The following is a 20,392-nucleotide window of genomic DNA, read 5'->3' on the forward strand; positions in this document are numbered from 1 at the left end:
GGAAAGTGAATCATCTTTTTGTCTCTAACAGTAATAACTTTTGCATAATTTCCTGGAAGAAGTAAGCGGAGTGGTGGTCATATATACCCAGCATGGGTGAGAAGAGGCTGTCCTGTTTCATCGCAATGAAATTAGCTTTCTTGGAGTAATAGGTGCATATTCCGGCAACCTATTTATAACATGCAACATGCCTTTTAAACTTCATATTAATCTCATACATGTGTACTATTACTTGCTTAGAAAACCTTTCATATGAGTAATTCCAAGGTATGTGTCATTGGAAATGGTAGTTTACAAATTCTTCTTTTTTACTATTTGATAAGTTAATTTACAGAAAAGCTGTCATTTTTTTATGCCCTCCTCCAAGAAGTACCTCCAATATTCTAAAATATTACACAATTTTAAAATTGAAGCAAAACTTGAGGAGTAATAAGATTAAAATGGCAAAACAAATTTAATTATGGAAGCAATTCTTCTCTTTTACAAACCTGAAAGCAAAGCAAATTGGTATTTGTTAAATTTTCTTTGTCTAATAAATAGCCTCACTTTACAATAATGCCAATGACCCCAGTTTAATTAGGTGCAATTAATTTTGTGCAAGCGAAATTTGACATCTTGCTCGAGGCATAACCAGCTGTACTCTGTCTTATGAATTTTTTTATTATCACCAATGAGAATTCAATTGTCAGAGCTATTGCGAAAGGGTGGGAGACAGGAAGAAAAAGGCCACAGGGCTGCATTTTATATTTAAAAATGACTCCAATGGACAGCCAAATGTTTAATTAAAAGAACTTCTAGGAATGATTGTTTTCATCCGTGCATCTTATTTGACAAGTTGTCATGACTTTATTACCACAATTTGCACTCCCTTTGGACAGTGGTCCTACATATGTGTCTGGACACACACAGCTCATATGAAGACCAGCTCCTTTGAGAGGTGAAAAAAGCTCTCACTGCTACTAGAGAACAGCCTCACTGACTGTAGGTGAGCTGTGTCATCTGGAGTTTATCCCAACCCTTTTGTTCAATGTTGTAAAATTTTCTGTGCCCCTCAGATTATTCTCATTCAGATTATCACATGCATTAACTACTATATACAAAATAGACAAACAACAAGGTCCTACTGTATAGCACAGGGAACTATATTCAGTGGCTTGTAATAACCTATAATGAAAAAACATGGAAAAGAATATATATGTGTAACTGAATCACTATGCTGTATACAGAAATTAACACAACATTGCAAATCAACCATACTTCAATTGAAAAAAATAAGTAAATAACATGGGGAAAAAAACCCATGGAAAGTTACTTTGGAAAACCACTGCCAATTAAATGGTGACACATGCCTCCTTAACACTCAAAATTTTTATTTTAGTTATTGAAATTAACTAAGTTATTGAAATAAATTTAGTTATTTATTTAGTAATTTTAGGCTTATTTGGATATACATTTTTATCCCAATGTGTCTTTTGGGCATAAAAAAGAAAGAAGAGAAAGTGAAATATGTTGGTTAAAGTCGTCCTAAACCCTCTTCATGTTCACAGTCCAGCTCTCCATTTAACCACTTCCCCTCAGAGTTGTCCATCTTTGCTTTCCCCGCAGTGTCACCCTTGGTGCCATGAGGAGGTGCTGTGCAGCACCTTCCAAGCCACTGTCCCCTATTCTGCAAGTTTTGATGCTGGCGCCTTTTTGTTCATATCAGAGGTCATGAATGGTCCACTGCCAGAGCCCACCTCCTCCTCAGTGGTCCTTATCTCGTTCGTTGGCTCATGGGGTTACAGGTCAGCAGAGCAGTCATGCCACCAGCAGCCTGGGTGGCTGAGGTTGGGAGGCACATCCTGACTTTAAAGATGGCCACATATGAATATAACCACGAGTCACAGAATCATTGCAATTCAGTAAATCTCTGCATTCTTTTTAATGACTGCGTAGAATTTAAATGACCACAAACTAAATTGTGAAACAGATTATCTTTGAACGAAACTGACTCTGGGAGCCCCAGCATTTTTTAAAACATGAACATAAAAAGTGGTGAAAGCAGTGAGTCAGTGTTCACGAGAGGGAAGGAATTTGCAATTAAGATTTTTCACCAGATCCAACCACACCCACACCCCTCAGAAACATCCACAGGCCCTGACTCTTCCACCACCACGTCTTTACCCCAGCCACGTGAACCTTGTCTCAGGTTGGGAAGGGGACAAGCGAGTTTCAGCTCCAGCAGTGGAAACTCATCAGCGGGTCTGGCAGATACAGGTGTAAACTCTGTCTGGTCTGGGTAGAATAAGTAGGCAGGCTGGCTTGGAAAATACAAACAGTTAAATGTATTATCAGTTACATTTGAGTCTATAATCTGTGCAGATCTGAAAAGGGGAATGAGATAGAGACTGGGCTGGGAAGATGTCAACAGTTGAATCAAAGAGTCCATCCCCAGAAATGTTCCCTTATAAGAGAATGTGTTTCTTACTGCCTTCTCAGAGGATCTCCCACTGCCAGTACCCTGCCAGAAACAAAAGCCCAGCCTGACTCATATGTGAGTCACGATCCCTGCATAGACACTGTCTGAGTCAGACCCGCAGCAATCCTCTTCCAGCTGTCACACATTTAATCCTACTCACCTTTCTGCAACACACAAGCGCTAATCAACTTGCCCATTTTTCTGTCCTTTTCCTTTTTTAATTCCTGCTAAATGCCTACACGTGGCAACTCAGAGGCACTCAGAAAAATTTGAAGTCATCTGAATTTCTTCCACCAAAAAACATCTAGGTATATTTCCAGCCACTTTTTCTGTGCATATATCTTCATATTTTTGTTTAGAGTTGAACCCATGCTATACCTATTGTTTTTAGCTTGTTTGTTTTTGTTTATCACTTAGCAGCACATGAGGAACATTGCCCATACTCGTAACTGTTCTATCATGTGTATTTTTACTAGCTGCGTAATGGTCCCTCATATATTTTGCCATAATGTACTTAATCTCTTGTTGTTAGACGTTAGACATTGGAGTTGTTCCCAGTTTTTTGTTTTGTTTTTGTTTTGCTTTTTTTTCTTCCATTTCTTTTCTTCCTTTCAGAAATTTATTCTAACATTCTTAAAGTGCCCTGGCTTCTCAAGACACTCTCCTAGAATAAAATGCCAGCTTTGTGACCTTGTAAAATTTAACCTCCGAGCCTTAGATTTCTCCCATGTAAAATGGGGGTCATAATAGTTTATGTGTACCCAAGGATTAGAGGTAATATATGTGAAGTGCCCCCAACATAGCAGATGCTCAAAAGTGGGGAGTCTTTTTATTTCAGAATGTGGATTGCTTAGAAATCATTTGGCTTTAATTAAGATGAAAGCAGGCCACAACTGGCATCTGGGAGAGATGGCTGTTTATCATTATTCCAATATCAGAAGAGGCCTTATTTCTGGTCTTCAATTCATGCAGAAAATATTTCCAGTGAAAATGCATTTTTTAACATTAAGATCCTATAATTCCAAATTTAATTATGTAAGTGGTCATTAGTAAAGAAACTGGACACTGATGTGAAATTAGAACCAACAGCTGTCTGAGGAATGCAAGTATTTATAGCTCCCTGGAGAATCGGGTGAGGCTGCAGGGGCTGCTGCTCCACCAGAGAAAAGCTGGTGAAGGCTGGGCCACTTTTCTCCCCTTTTCTTAAGCAGTGAAAAGGCTCTGTGGCCACGTGGAGTTGGCTGCCTACCAGCTCTCACATGAACGAGTACAGACAGAAGGTCCAGGACTAAACAAGCCTTAGAAAAGGGAGCAGAAGGAAAGGGTGTGCAGGAGGAGGAGAAGAAAACCCAGACAGGGCCGCTCACACTCAGCCGCCTTTGGAGCTGCCTTCCTCGGCTTTTGGTGGGGAAGCCAAAAGCCTGAGTCCTGTAGACGTGGGGCGGGGACAGGACATAGACGCGATACCCGCCTCTCCACCAGCCAGTCCCCTCTCTAACACATAGTTTGGAACGACCATTAACCTCTCTCGGCACGTAACTGCTGGAGGTCGGCTTTGCATCCCTCTTCTGCGTTTGTGCCCCCCCCCCCCCGCCGCCATGCGCCAGACCTCCTTCTGCAGTTAGTTCCCCACTCATTCACTCTTCCTAATTAACATCTTACTTACGAGTCAATGTCCAGGTGAGTGAAAGTGTTCCTTTTCCCATACATAAGATAGACAGTGTCTAGCATTTTTTGAGTTCTCTTCCAGTGCTCTATATGGTCCACGTTTCTCTTTGTACGTTGTGGTTGAATGATCCAAGCATTTGGTATCTGTTAGAGGACCTAGTTTCTGTTTCTGGATCAACTACTACTGTGCATCCACTTAATACAGGGGGCATGAACTATAAAGTGCCCCCAGGGGCCAGCAAGAAACGTAAAGGAATGAAGTAACCCAGAGAAAAAGCAATAGGTAGGACTGTAGTGAACTAGAGGGTGTTGTGCCCTGGCCAGAGGGGAGGCAGCGACTCAGCACTGGCTGATCGGTGCCGTGGGGCTGGTTTGCAGAGATGTTGTTGCCTGATCATCAAATGGATGGATGAATGAACAGTTAAGCATCCCCCTTCTCTCTAATATAGTTATAAAACTCATTTATCGTACTTTTGGGTGTGTGATGATGTATGTTAGACCAGCAATCTTTGTACCTGTTATATGAATATCACTTTTTTTTAAGTCAAATTAACTCAGCCATAAAAAAGAACGAAATTTAGCCATCTGTAGCCACGTGGATGGACTTGGAGGGCATTATGCTAAGTGAAGTAAGCCAGAAAGAGAAAGACAAATACTGTATGATATCACTTATATGTGGAAGCTAGAAGACACAGCAAACTAGTGAATAGAACAGAAAAGAAGCAGACTCACAGATACAGAACCCAAGCTAGTGCTTACCACCTTTGACACCTAGGAGAGATGGCTGTGAGGAGAGGGAAGGGGGCGGGGCAGTACGGGAGTAGAGGAGTAAGCAGTACAAACTATTAGGTATAAAACAAGCCACAGGATATCACAGGGGACACAGCCAGTATTTCATAGCAACTATAAATGGAGTATAACCTTTAAAAATTGTGAATCACTATATTGTACACCTGTAACTTACATCATATTGTACTATACTTCAATACAAATTTGTTTAACTTTACAAATTATCATCCCATGCATTACACACTCTTTAACAACAGAAAGTTAACACAACCCACTAATGTAAAATAAGAAATAGCAGTGTATTTTCACAATAAATATTGGGAAGCAGAAACTTTGCCTTTCCTTTTGTATTTTTAATGGTAATTCTGTAACTCTCACAGTAGATGTTAATATGAAATAGTCAGTAGGGGAGAGAAGAGTAAGGAGCAAGGTTTGGGAGATGGAAAAGGTATTTTACAGTTTATTAAGGAGTAGCAGCACCTCATTTTAACTCACCTCAGCACAAGAGATACCATTACATGTGCTGTATATTAGAACTTAACCAAGCCCCAACTGTTCCCAGTCTTTCTTCATGGCCATTCCTTTGAAAAATGAAATGTGTTTATAGCTACCGTTGGGTAATTACAACCCACATTTTATATTTCATCCTCTTTGAAATTCTCATGAAACAGAAAAAGATAATGGTATAAAATATGGGTGATGATATTCATTATGTAGAAAACCTTTGAATAATGCATCAAAGACCCATTAAAATAAATAGAAATAATAGATTTTAACAGCCCAGCCACAAACTAGTTAGGGATCCTGAGTAATGAATGGCATGGCTGGGCCAGGGGCTCTCACAGCCACACTGGTTGTGGACAGATGATGAGGAAGGCACGTTTGAAATCCATAGGCATTTGGAAGTTCCCTCTCGCTCCGTGTCTGAAGGAAGCCATACGGTTGCCTTAAAATTAAGCAACTACAGGAGGAATATGCTGTTAAAATTATATTGCCATCACAGGCAAGATCTAATAAATCCAAACCTGAGATTAAGTGGAGTATAGGGTAAAGGCCACTGGACTAAAAAACCAGAGGGCCAGCCTGTAGTCTCTTGCTTTGTGACCTTGTGCCAGTTATCTGTTGCCACAGTAATGATGTGTAATGAGCATTCAGCCACATCAGTGAGACACGATCATAAGCATTGATTTCTGCCACTGATCAGAGCCGGACTCGCCTGAGGCTTACTCGTGCATCTGCGATCAGCCAGAGGTTGGCAAGGTGCTCCTGGCTGAGCTCTCTCAGGTGCCTGGGGCTTCCGTTGGGGCAACGGTCAGTTGAGCTCTGTGCTATGAAGTCCGTCATCTGCCAGCAGGCTGAGCTGGACTTTTCTGTGGGCAGCGGCAGGCTTCCCTGCGGGGAAACTCGGAACTGGACTCGGTCACTTCCTCTGCATTCTGTTGGCCAAGGCAAGTCAGGAGGCCAGCCCAGGGGTAGGGAAATAGGCTCCACCTCTCGATGGAAGAAGCCGCGGTCATATTACAGAGGGACCAGATGCAGGGGAAGAACTGGGGCCATTTTTACAATCAGGCTGTCACAGATCTGGGGCAGGTTATCTGATTTCGCTGAGCAGCCACTGCCTTGCCCATAATCCACTGGTGGTCGTACAGCCCAAGGAGAGGATGTTGTGAATGCACTTTTAAACTCAAAATCAATGCAACCGTTCAAGTGAAGTTAAATAAAGGCGGTGCAGGGGATAAAACCGAAGAACCTTAACCATGCCTGTGTGGATACTTGTGGTCTGAGCTGGTGCTGGGAGACTCCTGTTTCTAAAATCAAAAAACCCCAAACAGTTCTGGGGTTCGGAGCTGGCCATCAGACCAGGGCCCTCCCAGTCACTGAAACCCAAGGCTGAGGACAAAGGCCAGATTCACAGTGCTGCTGCCCCACGAGAAGTCCCAGCAGACTTAAAGACCATCACATCACTGGTCTCAGGGAGGAAACTGGTCTTGTCCCTGTATTTTGAAAAAAGTGTTATCTTGATACCAAATCATATTACCATGCAGATAGGTTTTTGATATATCCTCTTAGTAGTTAAAATCTTCCCATCTCCCAGTCTCAATTCCGTGCATATTTTAATAATATCTCCAGGAATGGTAGTTGGAACTCAGCACAAGTATTTTCAAAGTAAGTTTTCCTCATTGTAAATGCCAAGCGGACGTCGGTTCTGAACAGCCTCTTGACTAAATGCCTTCCCGCTCCTGGCCAGCAGGCACTGTCACTCAGAAAGCCACTTCCACTCACACTGAGACATCCAGGACACAGTCTTTTATCTTTTCATGTTTCTGAGCATTCGCCATCCAGAACACCCCTCTCCAGACCCACGGGCTCCTTGGCAGTAACTCTGGGCAGCAGTGTGATTTTTCATGGCCTGAGGAGCAGAGGTTTCTGGGGTAACCAGGGTGCAGACCTTCCAGAAATAAAATCCACAGGCAAGGCAGACGTTAGGCAGCCTTTTTGATATAGCACTCTGCCAAATGCCACTCAAAACATCCAGTAACCTGGAATTGGTTACCTTAAATCATATCAGTAATTAACAAGAAGAGGATTGTGTTTTGTGTTTTGTTTTCACCTCAGACGGTGCCTGAGAGATTCCAGGTCAATTAGCCACCACCCCCCACCCACCCACCCCGCTCCCCAGCAGCTTGGATTCTGCCAGACTGTGTAGCCTGGTTGCAAGTGAGGCTGGAGGCACTGCAGTGAGAGGGAAGGAGGCCGGGACTCCAGGTGGCTGGAGTGACAACCTCAGAACAGCCAGGCCTCCCCAGGGTGGGAGGGGGCCTGGAACAGGGGTTATCATTCCTGGACCCTGTGGCTCAGAGGCTTTCAGCCGCTCCAGGTGGCCCCACTCACCCCAAAGCCAGGCCTCTGCTTGGGAGCTGTGGTTGGGTTTCCCCAAAGCCACCTTCATCTTAAAACCCGCTTAAAGGCTAAAGGCAAACAAATCCTTCTTGAAACCTGAGTCCGTTTTAAGATGTCTTTACTAAAATCCCCGCTGAACTATTAACTGTTATGTCATATAATTTCCTTTTCCTGAGAGTAACATTCTTGGTGATTACCGCCATGAGGAATTAGAAGTCTCACCCTGTAAGAAGCTCTGCTCAGTTTCCCACGGTGATAATGTGTTACTAAGGCGACTTTCTGAGTTTCTACCTGAGGCTTTTTTTCATTTCACTCCGACTACTAAATCCTTCCCTTTTTTTTTTTTCCTTTTCCTTTCTTGAGTTAGAAATGCTGTGTGGGATGGTTGATTTAGGTCTGAGTTGATCCTTAGCACAAAGGTCAGTTTGAGGGCAGAACAACAGAATTTATGATCAGACTTTCTTAGAATGAAAATATATAGCTTTAGATGTTTTAAACCTTATTTTGCAGTGGCATCGTGGGTTATTTTATGTCTTTATGATCTGTGTATATAGTGGCCAGACACTTCTTTGCAAGACTTTAGCTGTTCAATAAATAGGAAATGCTACACAATCCTAGATTAAAATTAGGTTTAATTTAACATGTCTTTTTTTATTTTAAAATACGACTTTAAAATCTGGCTGGCTTTAATTTGCACTTTTATTTCCCACTATCTTCCATCTATGGGTCTTGAGTTTTATTGTTAAAAATGGGTTAATTGGGGTTCTTTTTTTTTATCAACTATGGATAATAAATTTTAAAACTTAATTTATATGGGATCAAAGGGTAACCCAAACATACTAGATTTCTCCCAGGGGGAAAAATATTCCAATGGCAGAAAGTTAAAAGGAGACAAATTCCAGCTCAGTAGAAGTCCAAGCTGCCTAACAGTTAAAGTCAGCTCGAGGCTGCTCTCAGCAAGTCAGCTGGGCATCAGGGATTGCTGTGACCAGGCCAGGTATTCAAGTAGGTGACCTCAGAGAGCCCTTTACAAAGTCATATGACCTCTAAACTTCTGAGTTCCTCTGGGCTTTCAGGAAGTAGAGAGGCAGGAATAATAAACTTGTACGGACCACCTGCCCTGTGCCCAGCTCTGAGCTCTTTTCATTCTCCCTACAAAACACTGCGTTATTCACCCAATTTTACAGATGAGGAAACTGAGGGTCATAAAGCAATGTGCCTAGGGAAAGAAGTGAGGATTCAAAACTTAAGTCCCACTGACTCCAGGCACCCTGAGCTGATCACAGCAGAACCTGTTGGCTTCTGCGCCCAGCCCTGGACCTGGGTCCCCTCGGCTGCTCAGGAGGGCAGGGAGGAAATGGAACTGGACCTGCTGAGGGAAAGGCTGCATTTCCTTCCTGGGGAGGTAAGCTGGGACTAGCAGTAATTATAGAAGTTAACAATAGATGGCAGTACAAACACGTAACAATGATGGTGCCTGTGTTAAATCAGTACATTTGCTTTTCCTGGGTTCTGTATTGTTTTTCATCAAAGAAGTGCTTTAAATGAGTCATGTGATATCTTCTACAGAGCATCCCAACCCAGTGGAATTAAAAAAAAAAAAAAAAGAAAGCCAACGCAAATGTCAACTATCAGAGGAGTTGCTTTTTGCCTTTCTCGCTGTGACAGTGATAACACCAGGGCAGATTCAGCGTCCGCTGCCATAAACCTGGATGGCACAAGCCTCCTTATGATCCCTTGCTGCTTAGAAGCCTCCTTGGGCTTTTCTCTCTCTAAGGTCATGCATGACTGCGGCTACTAGGGATGCTAAGAAAAGGACTTCTTGAAAAACCCTTTGTTGTCAAACAGTAATAAAATGGGTTCGACTTCAAACGAAGGTGAGGACACAGAGTTGGATCCACAGCCTGGCTACGTGTATAGAAGATACACAGCCAGGTGGCCCTTTGTGACCACATTTCCAACAACATCCCTCTGGGAGCTTCCCAGATTCTCCACAAGCATAATGAGCTCCCAAGACGTCTCTGCCTCTGAGGCTCTGTGCGCGAGGCAGCCGTGGAACCTTGCTATGTTCCAACACTGTGCCTTCCTGCCTGGGTGGGGGGTTTTCTTAAGTTTCTCTTGAGTGAACCTCCAGTGTGTTTTTTTCTTAATGACGTAAATGAGCCCTTTCAGTTGGCTTTCAGCAACTGCCTTAAATAAAATTTTCCTTCAGACAACCCTATTCTGTGGGGGTAGTGGGGAGGAGCCTTTCGCCGGAGAGCTATGGCCAAGGCATGCCAGCTCTAATGAGCATCTTTGGGTTGTCCCCATGGGACAGGACACTGGATGACACCAGGCAGCCTTATTTGGCTGAGGACCCATTCATCTTCCTCGACAGAAATGTAAACTCAGTGTCTCAACACATTTTTATTATGCACCAGCTGTGGATTTGGTGTTATGCTGGATGCTATCATGTGACCTTAAACTGTTTTTCACCCAACATGAATTTGTGTGTGAAAAAAACTAATACAATATGAGTAAAGGTTATAATTTTATCATTTATCAACTTATCAAATTATCTTTCTTATCCTCTAGTAGAAGTGACCGTTTCTGAGTTGGGGGTAATATTGGTCACTCCCTTCTCCATGTGAAGGGCTCATTAAATGACTCTCTGTTAGCAAAGCCAGACAGCTCTTTTGGATGCTGCCAGATAACAGACAGCCGAGTGGAATGAGTGTCCTGTCTGCTTCTGCCCAGCCTGCAGAGTGGGATGAACCTGCAGATATGCTTCGTCAACGACAGCGGCAGCGATAAGGACAGCGATGCTGACGACAGCAAGACCGAAACCAGCCTGGACACCCCGTTGTCTCCCATGGTGAGTCCCAGAGCCGTCACGCCAGCTCAGGGTGCACCTTCCTGGTCATTCAGCGTCGTCTCTTCTGTGGTTAGTCAGGAACAAACACTGGAGAGGTTAAAAAAGAAACGTCTCGTGACGTTTCTTGACGTGACACACTCCTAAAACCTGGCAGTGACTGAAAAATCAAAATGGTGATCCCAGAAAGGTAATAAGCTCTGATAAAGTTAGCAGCTACTTTCATGTTAAACTATAAAAGAAATCACATAGGCCCTAAAAATTGTAAAGGAAAATATGCTGTACGTTAATCGTTCCCCATTGGGCTTAGAAATAATCAGCACAGGGTGGTTGGGGATATGATAGAGTGTATGCTTAAAATATGTGAGGTCTTGGGTTCAACCCCCAGTACCTCCATTAAAAAAGAGAAAGAAACATGAGCACAGACTAGCAGCAGGACACATTTTAAAAGGTAGGGGATGGGGTCGGGACAGGGGTGGGAAGGCTAGCACACAGAGATGTTGCTCAAAGAAACCAGCAAGGTAGTATATATTGAGCAATGCCTCCTTGTTCCTTGCACACATATTACAGAAGAGAGTTCAGTGACCCCAGGTGCCGATGGCTGAAATTCTTTCCTTTCTGTGAGGTCTGTCTACCTTTCTTATCAGAGACCAACTCGCAGGAAACCATGTGGGTCACTGTGTGCAATGCCACGTCAGAACTTCACTGGACATCTCAGATCCTGCCCGCTCCAGGAAGCAACCCATCACCTTTGCTCTGGGTTAAATATTTTACTGTGTCTGTTCACTTCAGGAAAGTTTTGGAGTAAGAATCAAAGAAATGTCTCAAGGTTTTCATAAGCAGAGTCTCCCTATGATTAGTTATGCTATTCTTTATGCTAAAATCAGAGTCAATTTTTGACACTGAGGGAAGAAACTCTCTTTTCAAATGTTACTTGAAACTGTTACAGATCAAATTGAGACCTGAGTCGCGCTGATGGAGGGGGCCCTTGGCCGCTCTGAGAGAGGGTTCAGGGAACGCCGTAGCCCATCCCCAAAGATGGCACCTGGCACGGAAAGCTCAGGGCTGTTCTTTTTCCCTTCGCAGAGCAAACAGAGTTCTTCCTATTCCGATAGAGACACTACTGAAGAAGAATCCGAGTCCCTGGATGACATGGATTTCCTCACAAGGCAAAAGAAATTGCAAGCTGAAGCCAAAATGGCCCTTGCCATGGCCAAACCAATGGCCAAAATGCAAGTAGAAGTGGAAAAACAGAACAGGAAAAAGTCTCCGGTCGCTGATCTCGTAAGCAGCGAATGCCTTAACGCAAGCCAGGGTTTGGTGACTCCAAGTGGTTGGCTCTGTCTTAGTCCTTTCCCGGAGTTATGCAAACTTGGGTTTCTGCAAGGCAGTGTGTAAAACGTACTGTCATTGAGAAATATCTGTTTATTTTTCCTTCCGTCTGTATGGCTGGAGGATACATATGCAACAGATTTCACAAAAGTAAACTTTGCTCTTGATTCCTGCCTGCTGTGTGTCTTAGGAGCAATGTTACCCATCATGGGAGTGTTTTAATTCCTTCAGAGCAACCTCAGTTTCAGAGCTCGTTGCTGTGGCAAACTCACTATTGCTTTAGCTCTTGTTCCCACTTTTCAATGAAGACAATATGGCAGAGTGGGTAAGAGCCCTGGGCTTTGGAGCCTAAGTCTGGCTCTGCCATTGACCTGCTGTGGGGCTCTGGGCACATCTCAGTTTTCTCACCTATAAAATGGGAATAACGCCTGTGTCAGAGCACAATTGTGAGAATTCAGTGGGAAAAGTGTTCAGAGCACTTAGCACAGTGCCTGCAGCCTGGTATTAACTAGTAACTTGCTGATATTACTGATTTTGTCCGTGTGATTGATATTACTTACGCTCCCTGGGAATTCATTTGTTGATACCATAACAGACTCTCAGTTGTCACGGCCTGTGTTAAAGAGCAGTCCAGAAGCTTTTGATTTGAGTCGTGTCCCATTTTGATGCCGAGAGCATCTTAGACAATGTGTAGGGAGGGCCTCACATTGGAAAAGTCAGACTGGGAAAGCTTTTAAGCCAGAAACCCGAACTGAAGTGGGTGAATGAAGGTGGGACTTTTAGGAGAAAGCTGGGTCGTATGTTCAGTGCGCTTGCTGCTCTGTTCACGCCTCCATTTCTTCCCTTTGTATCTTCAGCTGCCACACATGCCTCATATAAGTGAATGTTTGATGAAAAGAAGTTTAAAGCCCACTGACCTGAGAGACATGACTATCGGGCAGCTACAAGTCATAGTCAATGATCTCCATTCCCAGATAGAAAGTAAGTGTAAGAGGTGCTGGAAAATGGGATATCAAGTGTAAAATATGTCGGGATGGATAGTACTGCTTCCTTGATTCAGTTTCTTGGGGTCCTCACTGGGGTCCATTCATTGGGGTCTTCCTGCATCCTTGCAAGAAAAGGAAGAGAATCACGAGGCTCTCCTTTTGATTATGTTTCTGTTTTTACTGTAAAGTGTTGAGAAACTTGAAGAATTTTTCAAGGTTCCACAGCTTAGGGGTCCTTTTTATTAATATGAAATCCCTAGCTCCTAGCAGAGTGCCTGGCATATATTTAGCTCGAATTACCTGTTTATAGAAGTGATTTAGTACTTACAAGTCACTTATTGGAGAGTTAGACTCTTGACTTCACTTGTATATATGTTCATTCTGAGTCATCAAATCAAATTTGACTTATGTCATGGGACTCCAGGTGGTGAAAGCATGTGTGACCAATATGTGTAAACTATAGAGTGAGAAAGACTGGGCCTTTCCCCCCAGAATAAGAAGGACTTCTACTGGAAGTTGGGGGCGGTGAGTGAATAGTACTCACTCAAAGTGCTGGGTTGTGCAGAGAAGGGCAGGTGCTGGGCCAGTGAAGGAGAGAGCATGCTCAGTCAGGCAGAGTGATTAGTCCAGCCGAACTCATGAGCCCTCTAGCCTCCAGAAACACGAGTCCATACAGCCCATGGCTTATAGATTGAAACCACCTAAGAGACATGCCAACCAAATGCAAACCAACTACAAAAAAGCATTTAGGAGCCAAGTGGGGAAATTTGACCACTGACTGAATGTTTTATTAAAGATTTACTTACTCACCTATGACCGAGGTATTACGGTTATGGTAAGTTTTTTAAAAGAGCCCTGTCTTTAGAGATACATACGGAACCATTTACAGATAAAGTTATATGATGCCTGGAATTTGCTTTAAAAATCCTGTAAGAGAAGGAGCGACAAATGAGTCAAGACTGGCCATGAGTTGGTAATTGTGGAAGCTGCTTGATGCATGGGGCAGGGGGTTCATTGAACAATTCTCTTTACTTTTGTATCATTTTAAAAATTTCCATAATGAAACATTTAAAACTTCATATGGGAAAAACATTCTCATACACTATGCAGGCGCTGTACTGGGTGCCAGACTAAAAAGCTACCCTAAGAACCCACTCGAAAAAAAATAAAATTGGATGCATTCAGTGGCAACTTAATACATTCAGTATAGTTTTAAAGTCAAGAGAAAGGATTTAACATTTTAATTAAGAAACTGTAGATTCACAGGGTTTTTTAAAATTCTACTACATTTTAATTTGAGTTGAGAATAAATTACTAGGAGTGTTATGCTTTCAAGGACTTAAAAGGCTTTCTGATATTTTACCACTGAAATATCTTCCTTAGACTTTTAGATAATAACATTGCCATCTAGTCCTTTTCAGGGGTAGGTGAAATTTTAGACCTCTTTGATTTTTTTTTTCTCCTTTTTTAAAATTGAAAACTGGTCTGAACTACAGGCAAATAAATGCATTATTTGAGGTCAGGATCTCTGAAAGCATTTCCAAGGAGGACCTCGCTGAATGCTTCCTTCCTTTCTTTTGTTTCTGGGCCCAGAGCTCTTGCTAAATGAATGTTACCCTCCATGTGTCCATGTGTCCAAACCTAGAAGCTTTCATTCTCAGCCCTTCTGAGGGGAAAAAGCAAGAGAACCCTTGGTTTGTTCATATTTTTCAAGGATAGGGCCCAGATTAACCTAGTACACTGATTTCAGAAAGACTAGAAATGTTTCCATCTATTTTATTGCCAGTGTCAGTCCTAGGGAGTAACTTCCTTGGTACCCACTGTCCGAGATCTCAGGGGTTATTTCTTCAGGTCTTACACATCTGGCTCTCCAATATCTTCAGATATTACCGTTTCTTAGAACAGGCTGCGCCTTCCCTCAGCTCCAGGAAGCCTTTGAGAATCCCTGAGGTGCCTTCCGCCCCTGCTGGGCGCCTGGTGAGGCGCTGTCTCAGCGGGGCAGGGGTGCCCTGCAGCCCTCGGTGTGGGAGGAGCATCCGGAAGATGAACGATGGAACACTTAACATGCCCTAGCCTTCTTGGTTCACATTTCTTCAAAACAAAATCCCGCTTCTTCTAACAAGCTATTTTCCTAACAGCTAACAATTTCTTTTCCCACTTTATAATGTGAATGTAATTGGAGATACTTCATCCTCCTTTTCTTCCAGTACTTCTGTAATTATGCCAACTAGTCATGTTCTCAAACTGGTGACTTCTCCTGGGCTTGTGAGAAGCTAATGTAGGAACTCTGAATTTTAGCAAAAATGCCTTCCTGCTATGTTTAGCTGTTTGTATATATGGGTGTATCTATGGTACGTATAGAATGGTCCATAAGTAGCTATACATCCTGACTTAGATGCAGTTGTGTCTATTTCTACATGCTCTCTTTTCTTTGCCCCAGGCTTGAATGAAGAATTGGTCCAGCTGCTTCTCATCCGAGATGAGCTGCACACGGAGCAGGACGCCATGCTGGTAGACATCGAAGACTTGACCAGGTCAGTGGTGCCTCACCCTTTCCAAAGAAGGAAAGAAGCCTGGGATGGTCTGAAGTTTAAGAATTAAGGCAAGAGTGAGCTCTAGAGAACTTCTTCCCTTCTTCCATAAGTAATTCGCCTAATCTCTGCTGGTGTCAGCTGGTTAGATGGAAGGGAAGCAGCCAAAGCTGCTCCTATCCAAATGCATTGCTTGTGATGGATGGTCAGTGCCTTAGAACGTCATACACCCCCACCTAAATCAGGTCAGCAATTCTGGCCTGGGAAGACTTTATCCTGACGGACTATCCCCTGGGGAGTCGGCCCTAAGCCATCCCATGCTGGCATGATTCCAGCACGTGGTGGGTGCCACCAAGTGGCCCTTGCTGTTATGTGACCTGACTCTTGATCACATCTGCCATGCCCAGAAGGCAGGGACACTGGCATCTTTCCCCAGCACCAGTGCCACCAGATTGCTCTCACTATGGGGAAATGCCAAGATGTGCGTTTCTAGCTGGGACTGGCTCCAAGTGCCTCTCTCTAAAGAGGTAAAGAATGCTTTCTTCCCTAGAGGATAAGGAAATTTGGCTAATGCTGGTCAAGATCTTGCATTTCTTTGTAGTTTTCCTTGTGGAAAAGCCAAGTATATAAAGTATATGAAATACTGTGAGCATCCCTGTTCTCAGATTTACTACGTTACCTGTTCTGAGAAAGTTTATGGGAAGTCTTTAAACCTTAGGCAACAATTCCTGTTAATCCCAGAAATGGTATTCAGAGAGTTGAAGGCTCCCAATGAAAGAAAGAACACTGCTTGTCACAATAACATAAGGAATTAACCACATGATCCAGACCATCCAAGAGAAGCTTGAAAACATATGTCGTGAAAAATGCTCTCAGCACCCATGGCAGGGACCTCTTCACAGTGCGTAACACTGGGTAAAATGGTTTTCTAAATGCAATGTTACAGAAATAGTTATAGTAGCAAAATAGATACTGCAGAACTATGTTTAGACTGGTTTTAAAGATCTATGGGCAGCACTCTGTTTCATATGCTTTGGATATTATATTGCCTTGCCCCTAAAAAAAAAAGCCAAAAACCTTGAAGGTCTTCTCCTAACTTCTTAGTATATTTGCCTGCATGTGAGATATCACAGTAACACTCAGATAATACTGTTGCCCTTACAGGTGTATTCAGGCACTGCACCAACAACTACAAGACGCATCCCTTTTTATTGGGTTAGAAATTTGCATATAGGGGTTAAGATTATGGGAAATTCGTGGTGAAATATACAACCAGCACCTGCTTCTTCTGAAAAATATGTCAACTCTATTGTAAACACTGTGACTTGCCTATGATAGCAGAGACTGTTTCTCTGCCTCTCTAGGCAGCGTTGGCCATCCTCCTTGCAAAGACAACATTCAGAGGGTCCTCCCTTCTCTCAAAGTGTCTTGTTATTATTTAGATTCACAGTGTATTTTGTTTATACCTTCAGATGATGTGATTATGGGAGACAGGGCAGGCAGAACCGTGGGGTTCAGAGAAAAGAAGTCACTAATTTAAAGGTGTTGGAGGAACCCTTTAAATTGGAGCAGCTGGGGAGTTTCTACGTCCATTCCTGGCTGCAGAAGTATAATTTTGCCCATGGAGCATTCTAAGGATACTTAAACGTCCCTAAAGGGGCCCTGAGTTTTCCCCCGACTGGCGGGAAGCCTGTTCACCTGTTCCCTTTACCTGTCTAGCTCCTGCCACTCCAGGTGGCAGTTCAGCTCTGCAGTTCTCAGTTTTGGCTGCACATTTAAACCACCTGGGGTGTTTCATAAAATGCTAATGCCTGGGTCTCACTCCTAGAGATTCTGATTCAATCGTTCTGTGGAGTAGCCTGTATATTAGGAGTTCTTTAAGCTCCTCAGATGATTCCAGTGCACGGCCTAATTTGAGGACCACTGGGGTAGGTCCCTTCTCTGTGCTCCTGACAACATAGCATCCCTCCAAGTGGAGCCTCATCATATTGTGTTATTTTTGCCTGCTGTCTCTCCCTGCCTGACTGTAAACCCCCTGAAAGCAGAGATGCTGCCATTTCCAGTCATTGTTGTGTCCCCAGAGCCTAAGACAGAGCCTGCCAGGTGCATGGTAGGTCCTTAATATCGATTGTTGATAAAAAGAAGTCTGTGGGGTTTGAGTGAAATAAATCCTAATAAAGACTATCATATAAATAGTTGATGAGAACCTTTTAGTTTTATGGGGTGAAACTCTTCCCCTCCTTTGTTTAAAATTTTAATGAAATTCACCCTTGTATGTATGTCTCAAGATAACACACCAGTATTTTCTGAAGCTATTTCCTGTCTGTTCTTTCCGTCTCGCTCAGAAAATCCCGTGCTGTTTGTGCATGCGCGCACACACACAGAGATTTTAAAGCCAAGGCTGCTGTAAGAGCTATAATTTAATTAGCTACAGTGGAATCTTAGCTGCTGGGCATCAAAATATTTCTTGAGCTGAATTTAAGTGAGGCCCATGAGCTACTTTATGAAAAAGATCAACTCTTTGCACACAAAAAAGAGCTGGTCTGCTGAAAGGCATAGTTTTTTAGGCATAGAGTGCTGTTGATATCTTTTTCCTGAGACCTTTTATTGTTAAATGAACATCACCAGTTATTTGTGGGCTGCTGTGTGTGGCAAGGACACTGCTGCCGCTTCCTTATTTCTGAAAGTTTGTGGTTTGTCTTCCCTGTACCATAGATGCATAATACCAATGAGTTAAACTTGACGTCACTGACGTAGCCTAGGCAGCACGCAAAAACTGCCCCTGAATCTTTGATGACAACTGGAAACCACACTCTTAGATGCTCTTCTCTTGCCCAATTTATAATTTCCCTAAGATCCTCCTTCAAAACGTTTGTCTTTTTGCAGCCTTCAGACCCTACCACTCTCTGGGGAGACGTTTAATTAGTGCTCATTCAAGTGATGTAAGCAGCTTGGTCTTGCCTCCCACCCCGTCTGCACTGGCCAGCTGCTATGTTGGCCCAAAGTTGGGCTCACAGGCCATTATTGAGCCTGAAGGGTGAGAAGACTTCACCGCCCTGCCCCTGCCCTCCCTGCCAATCATGCCGTTAGGACTGATGGAGGGGAGGAGAGGGAGGGGGATGCCAACATGGAAAATCTTTACATCCACAAAGGGCTATCATTTGTTAGGAAGACATTAGCCTCTGTGAGACTGAAATCGGATTATTAACAGGAGCCTGGTTAATACTTAGATTTGTGTCTGTGCGCCTGTGTTTCAAGTAGTCACTAGTTGCTTTCTGTCACAACACCTTTTTTTGATTGTTGCTTAGCACCCATTTTCTACCTCCCATTTCCTGGTTTTGCGGTTTGTTCCTTTCTTGTCTCTTTCCATTGGAATATAGACTCCCCGAGAACAAAGGCATCCTTGTCTGCTCACCACCAAGTCCCTGGCACCCCGAGCAGCGCCTGGCGCGGAGCAGGCACATACTAGACATTTGCTGAATAAACTGTCCCAGCTGCTTTTCTTCTTTCATTTTTAAATGCAGCACGTTTCTTCCCAAAGGTAGTGACAGATCCATGTCTCAGGTTAATCCAGTGGCTCACTAGGAATCGTACATAGAATATAAACATTGAAAGCAGGCGAATCAATTTGACTTGAGTAACTCTTTCTTGATTCTCTTGATTTCACTATGAGTAACTCTGAACGAACCTTGGTTTGGAGGATGTTTTAGCTGCTGGTTTGGCTCTTTCTTCTTAGCACTAAATAATCATATTATTAATCTCACAGACACGCCGAGAGTCAGCAGAAGCACATGGCAGAGAAAATGCCGGCAAAGTGAAAAGAAGCCATCCAACCAGAGGACAAGCTAGAATTTATTTTGCTTCTGTGGTTGTAAAAATGCTGTTGCTAAAGGTGGCGCAGAAACAAACAAATGTCAGTGTTAGTCATTGATCATGTCTGAAGCTTAACGTCCGGTGATTGGCCTTTGCTTCTTAATTTATTTTCATTTTTGTACTGTGCCACTAACTATCAGGCATTTTAATAAAATATTGTTACGAAAAGAAAACTGTACAGTACTGACACCATCACAAATCATGGTTACTCAAAGAGGGTAGTTTTAACTTTATTTTTATTTGTTTAGAGGTTTTGAGTTGGAGCAGGATTTTACCATTGACTGCTTTCATTCTTCACTGTAGTTTTAAAGAACTGTAAAATGACGGTGCTACCCAAGTCAAAAAATACCTGCCTGCCTCGTAGTGAAGTTGTAGCTCTCCATAATATGTATATTTTAATCAGTTTTCAACATTTTGTGAATGTTGACTACCTGAAGCTCATTTTTAGATGTGCTATTAACATTCTGTTGGATCCAGAGGGTTCCCTGAGAGTTTTATGTATAAATATGTAAAATAAAAATTAAAACTTTGTTTCATAGGATACGTCTTTTTGCTCACTAGCAAGCCCCACGCTGGCTCTCTGGCTTCCCTCCTGTCTCCTCCTCGACCGGAAGCCCCGCTGGGAAGGTTTTACCAGGGAACAAACAAAGGGCCCCAGGGACTAGCAGTGCAGCGAATCGCCAGGAAGATTGTGGATTGTGGACGGGGTGTGTGTGTGTGTGTGTATGAGGGAGTGATCCAGGGAGACGTCAGAGCCAGCACTTCTGCTTCTGCTCAGAGTCCGCTGTCCCTGCTGTTTACTAGCTGCTGGGCTTCCCAGAGCCGGTAACTGCATCAAAGCTGCACTTCTCAGCGGGGGACGGTACAGCTCCGTGCTAGAGCGTGGCTTATCATGTACAAGGTCCTGGGTTCAATCTCCAGTACCTCCATTAAAAATGTTTTTTTAAGTTTAAAAAAATCTGCATTTACCAAACTTGCCACGGGAACAAATGACACCCTCAGT

The 20,392-nt window shown here is 43.2% G+C and overlaps 1 protein-coding gene across 7 annotated transcripts in view; it reads left to right on the top strand.

Moving 5' to 3' along the window:
• SCHIP1 (schwannomin interacting protein 1) overlaps nt 1-19,927 on the top strand; it is a 141,067-nt gene extending 121,140 nt beyond the window's left edge. For all 7 annotated transcript variants that reach the window (XM_031449995.2, XM_031449972.2, XM_031449977.2 and 4 more), the window contains 5 exons: nt 10,553-10,670; nt 11,754-11,951; nt 12,857-12,980; nt 15,426-15,519; nt 19,283-19,927. In XM_031449995.2, coding sequence (XP_031305855.1) covers nt 10,553-10,670; nt 11,754-11,951; nt 12,857-12,980; nt 15,426-15,519; nt 19,283-19,334 — 586 coding nt within the window. In that variant the 3' untranslated portion in view covers nt 19,335-19,927. The remainder of the gene's footprint in view (nt 1-10,552; nt 10,671-11,753; nt 11,952-12,856; nt 12,981-15,425; nt 15,520-19,282) is intronic.
• Nucleotides 19,928-20,392: the final 465 nt, after the last annotated feature.

Source organism: Camelus dromedarius, chromosome 2 (assembly GCF_036321535.1).
Source record: "Camelus dromedarius isolate mCamDro1 chromosome 2, mCamDro1.pat, whole genome shotgun sequence".
Lineage (NCBI taxonomy): Eukaryota > Metazoa > Chordata > Mammalia > Artiodactyla > Camelidae > Camelus > Camelus dromedarius.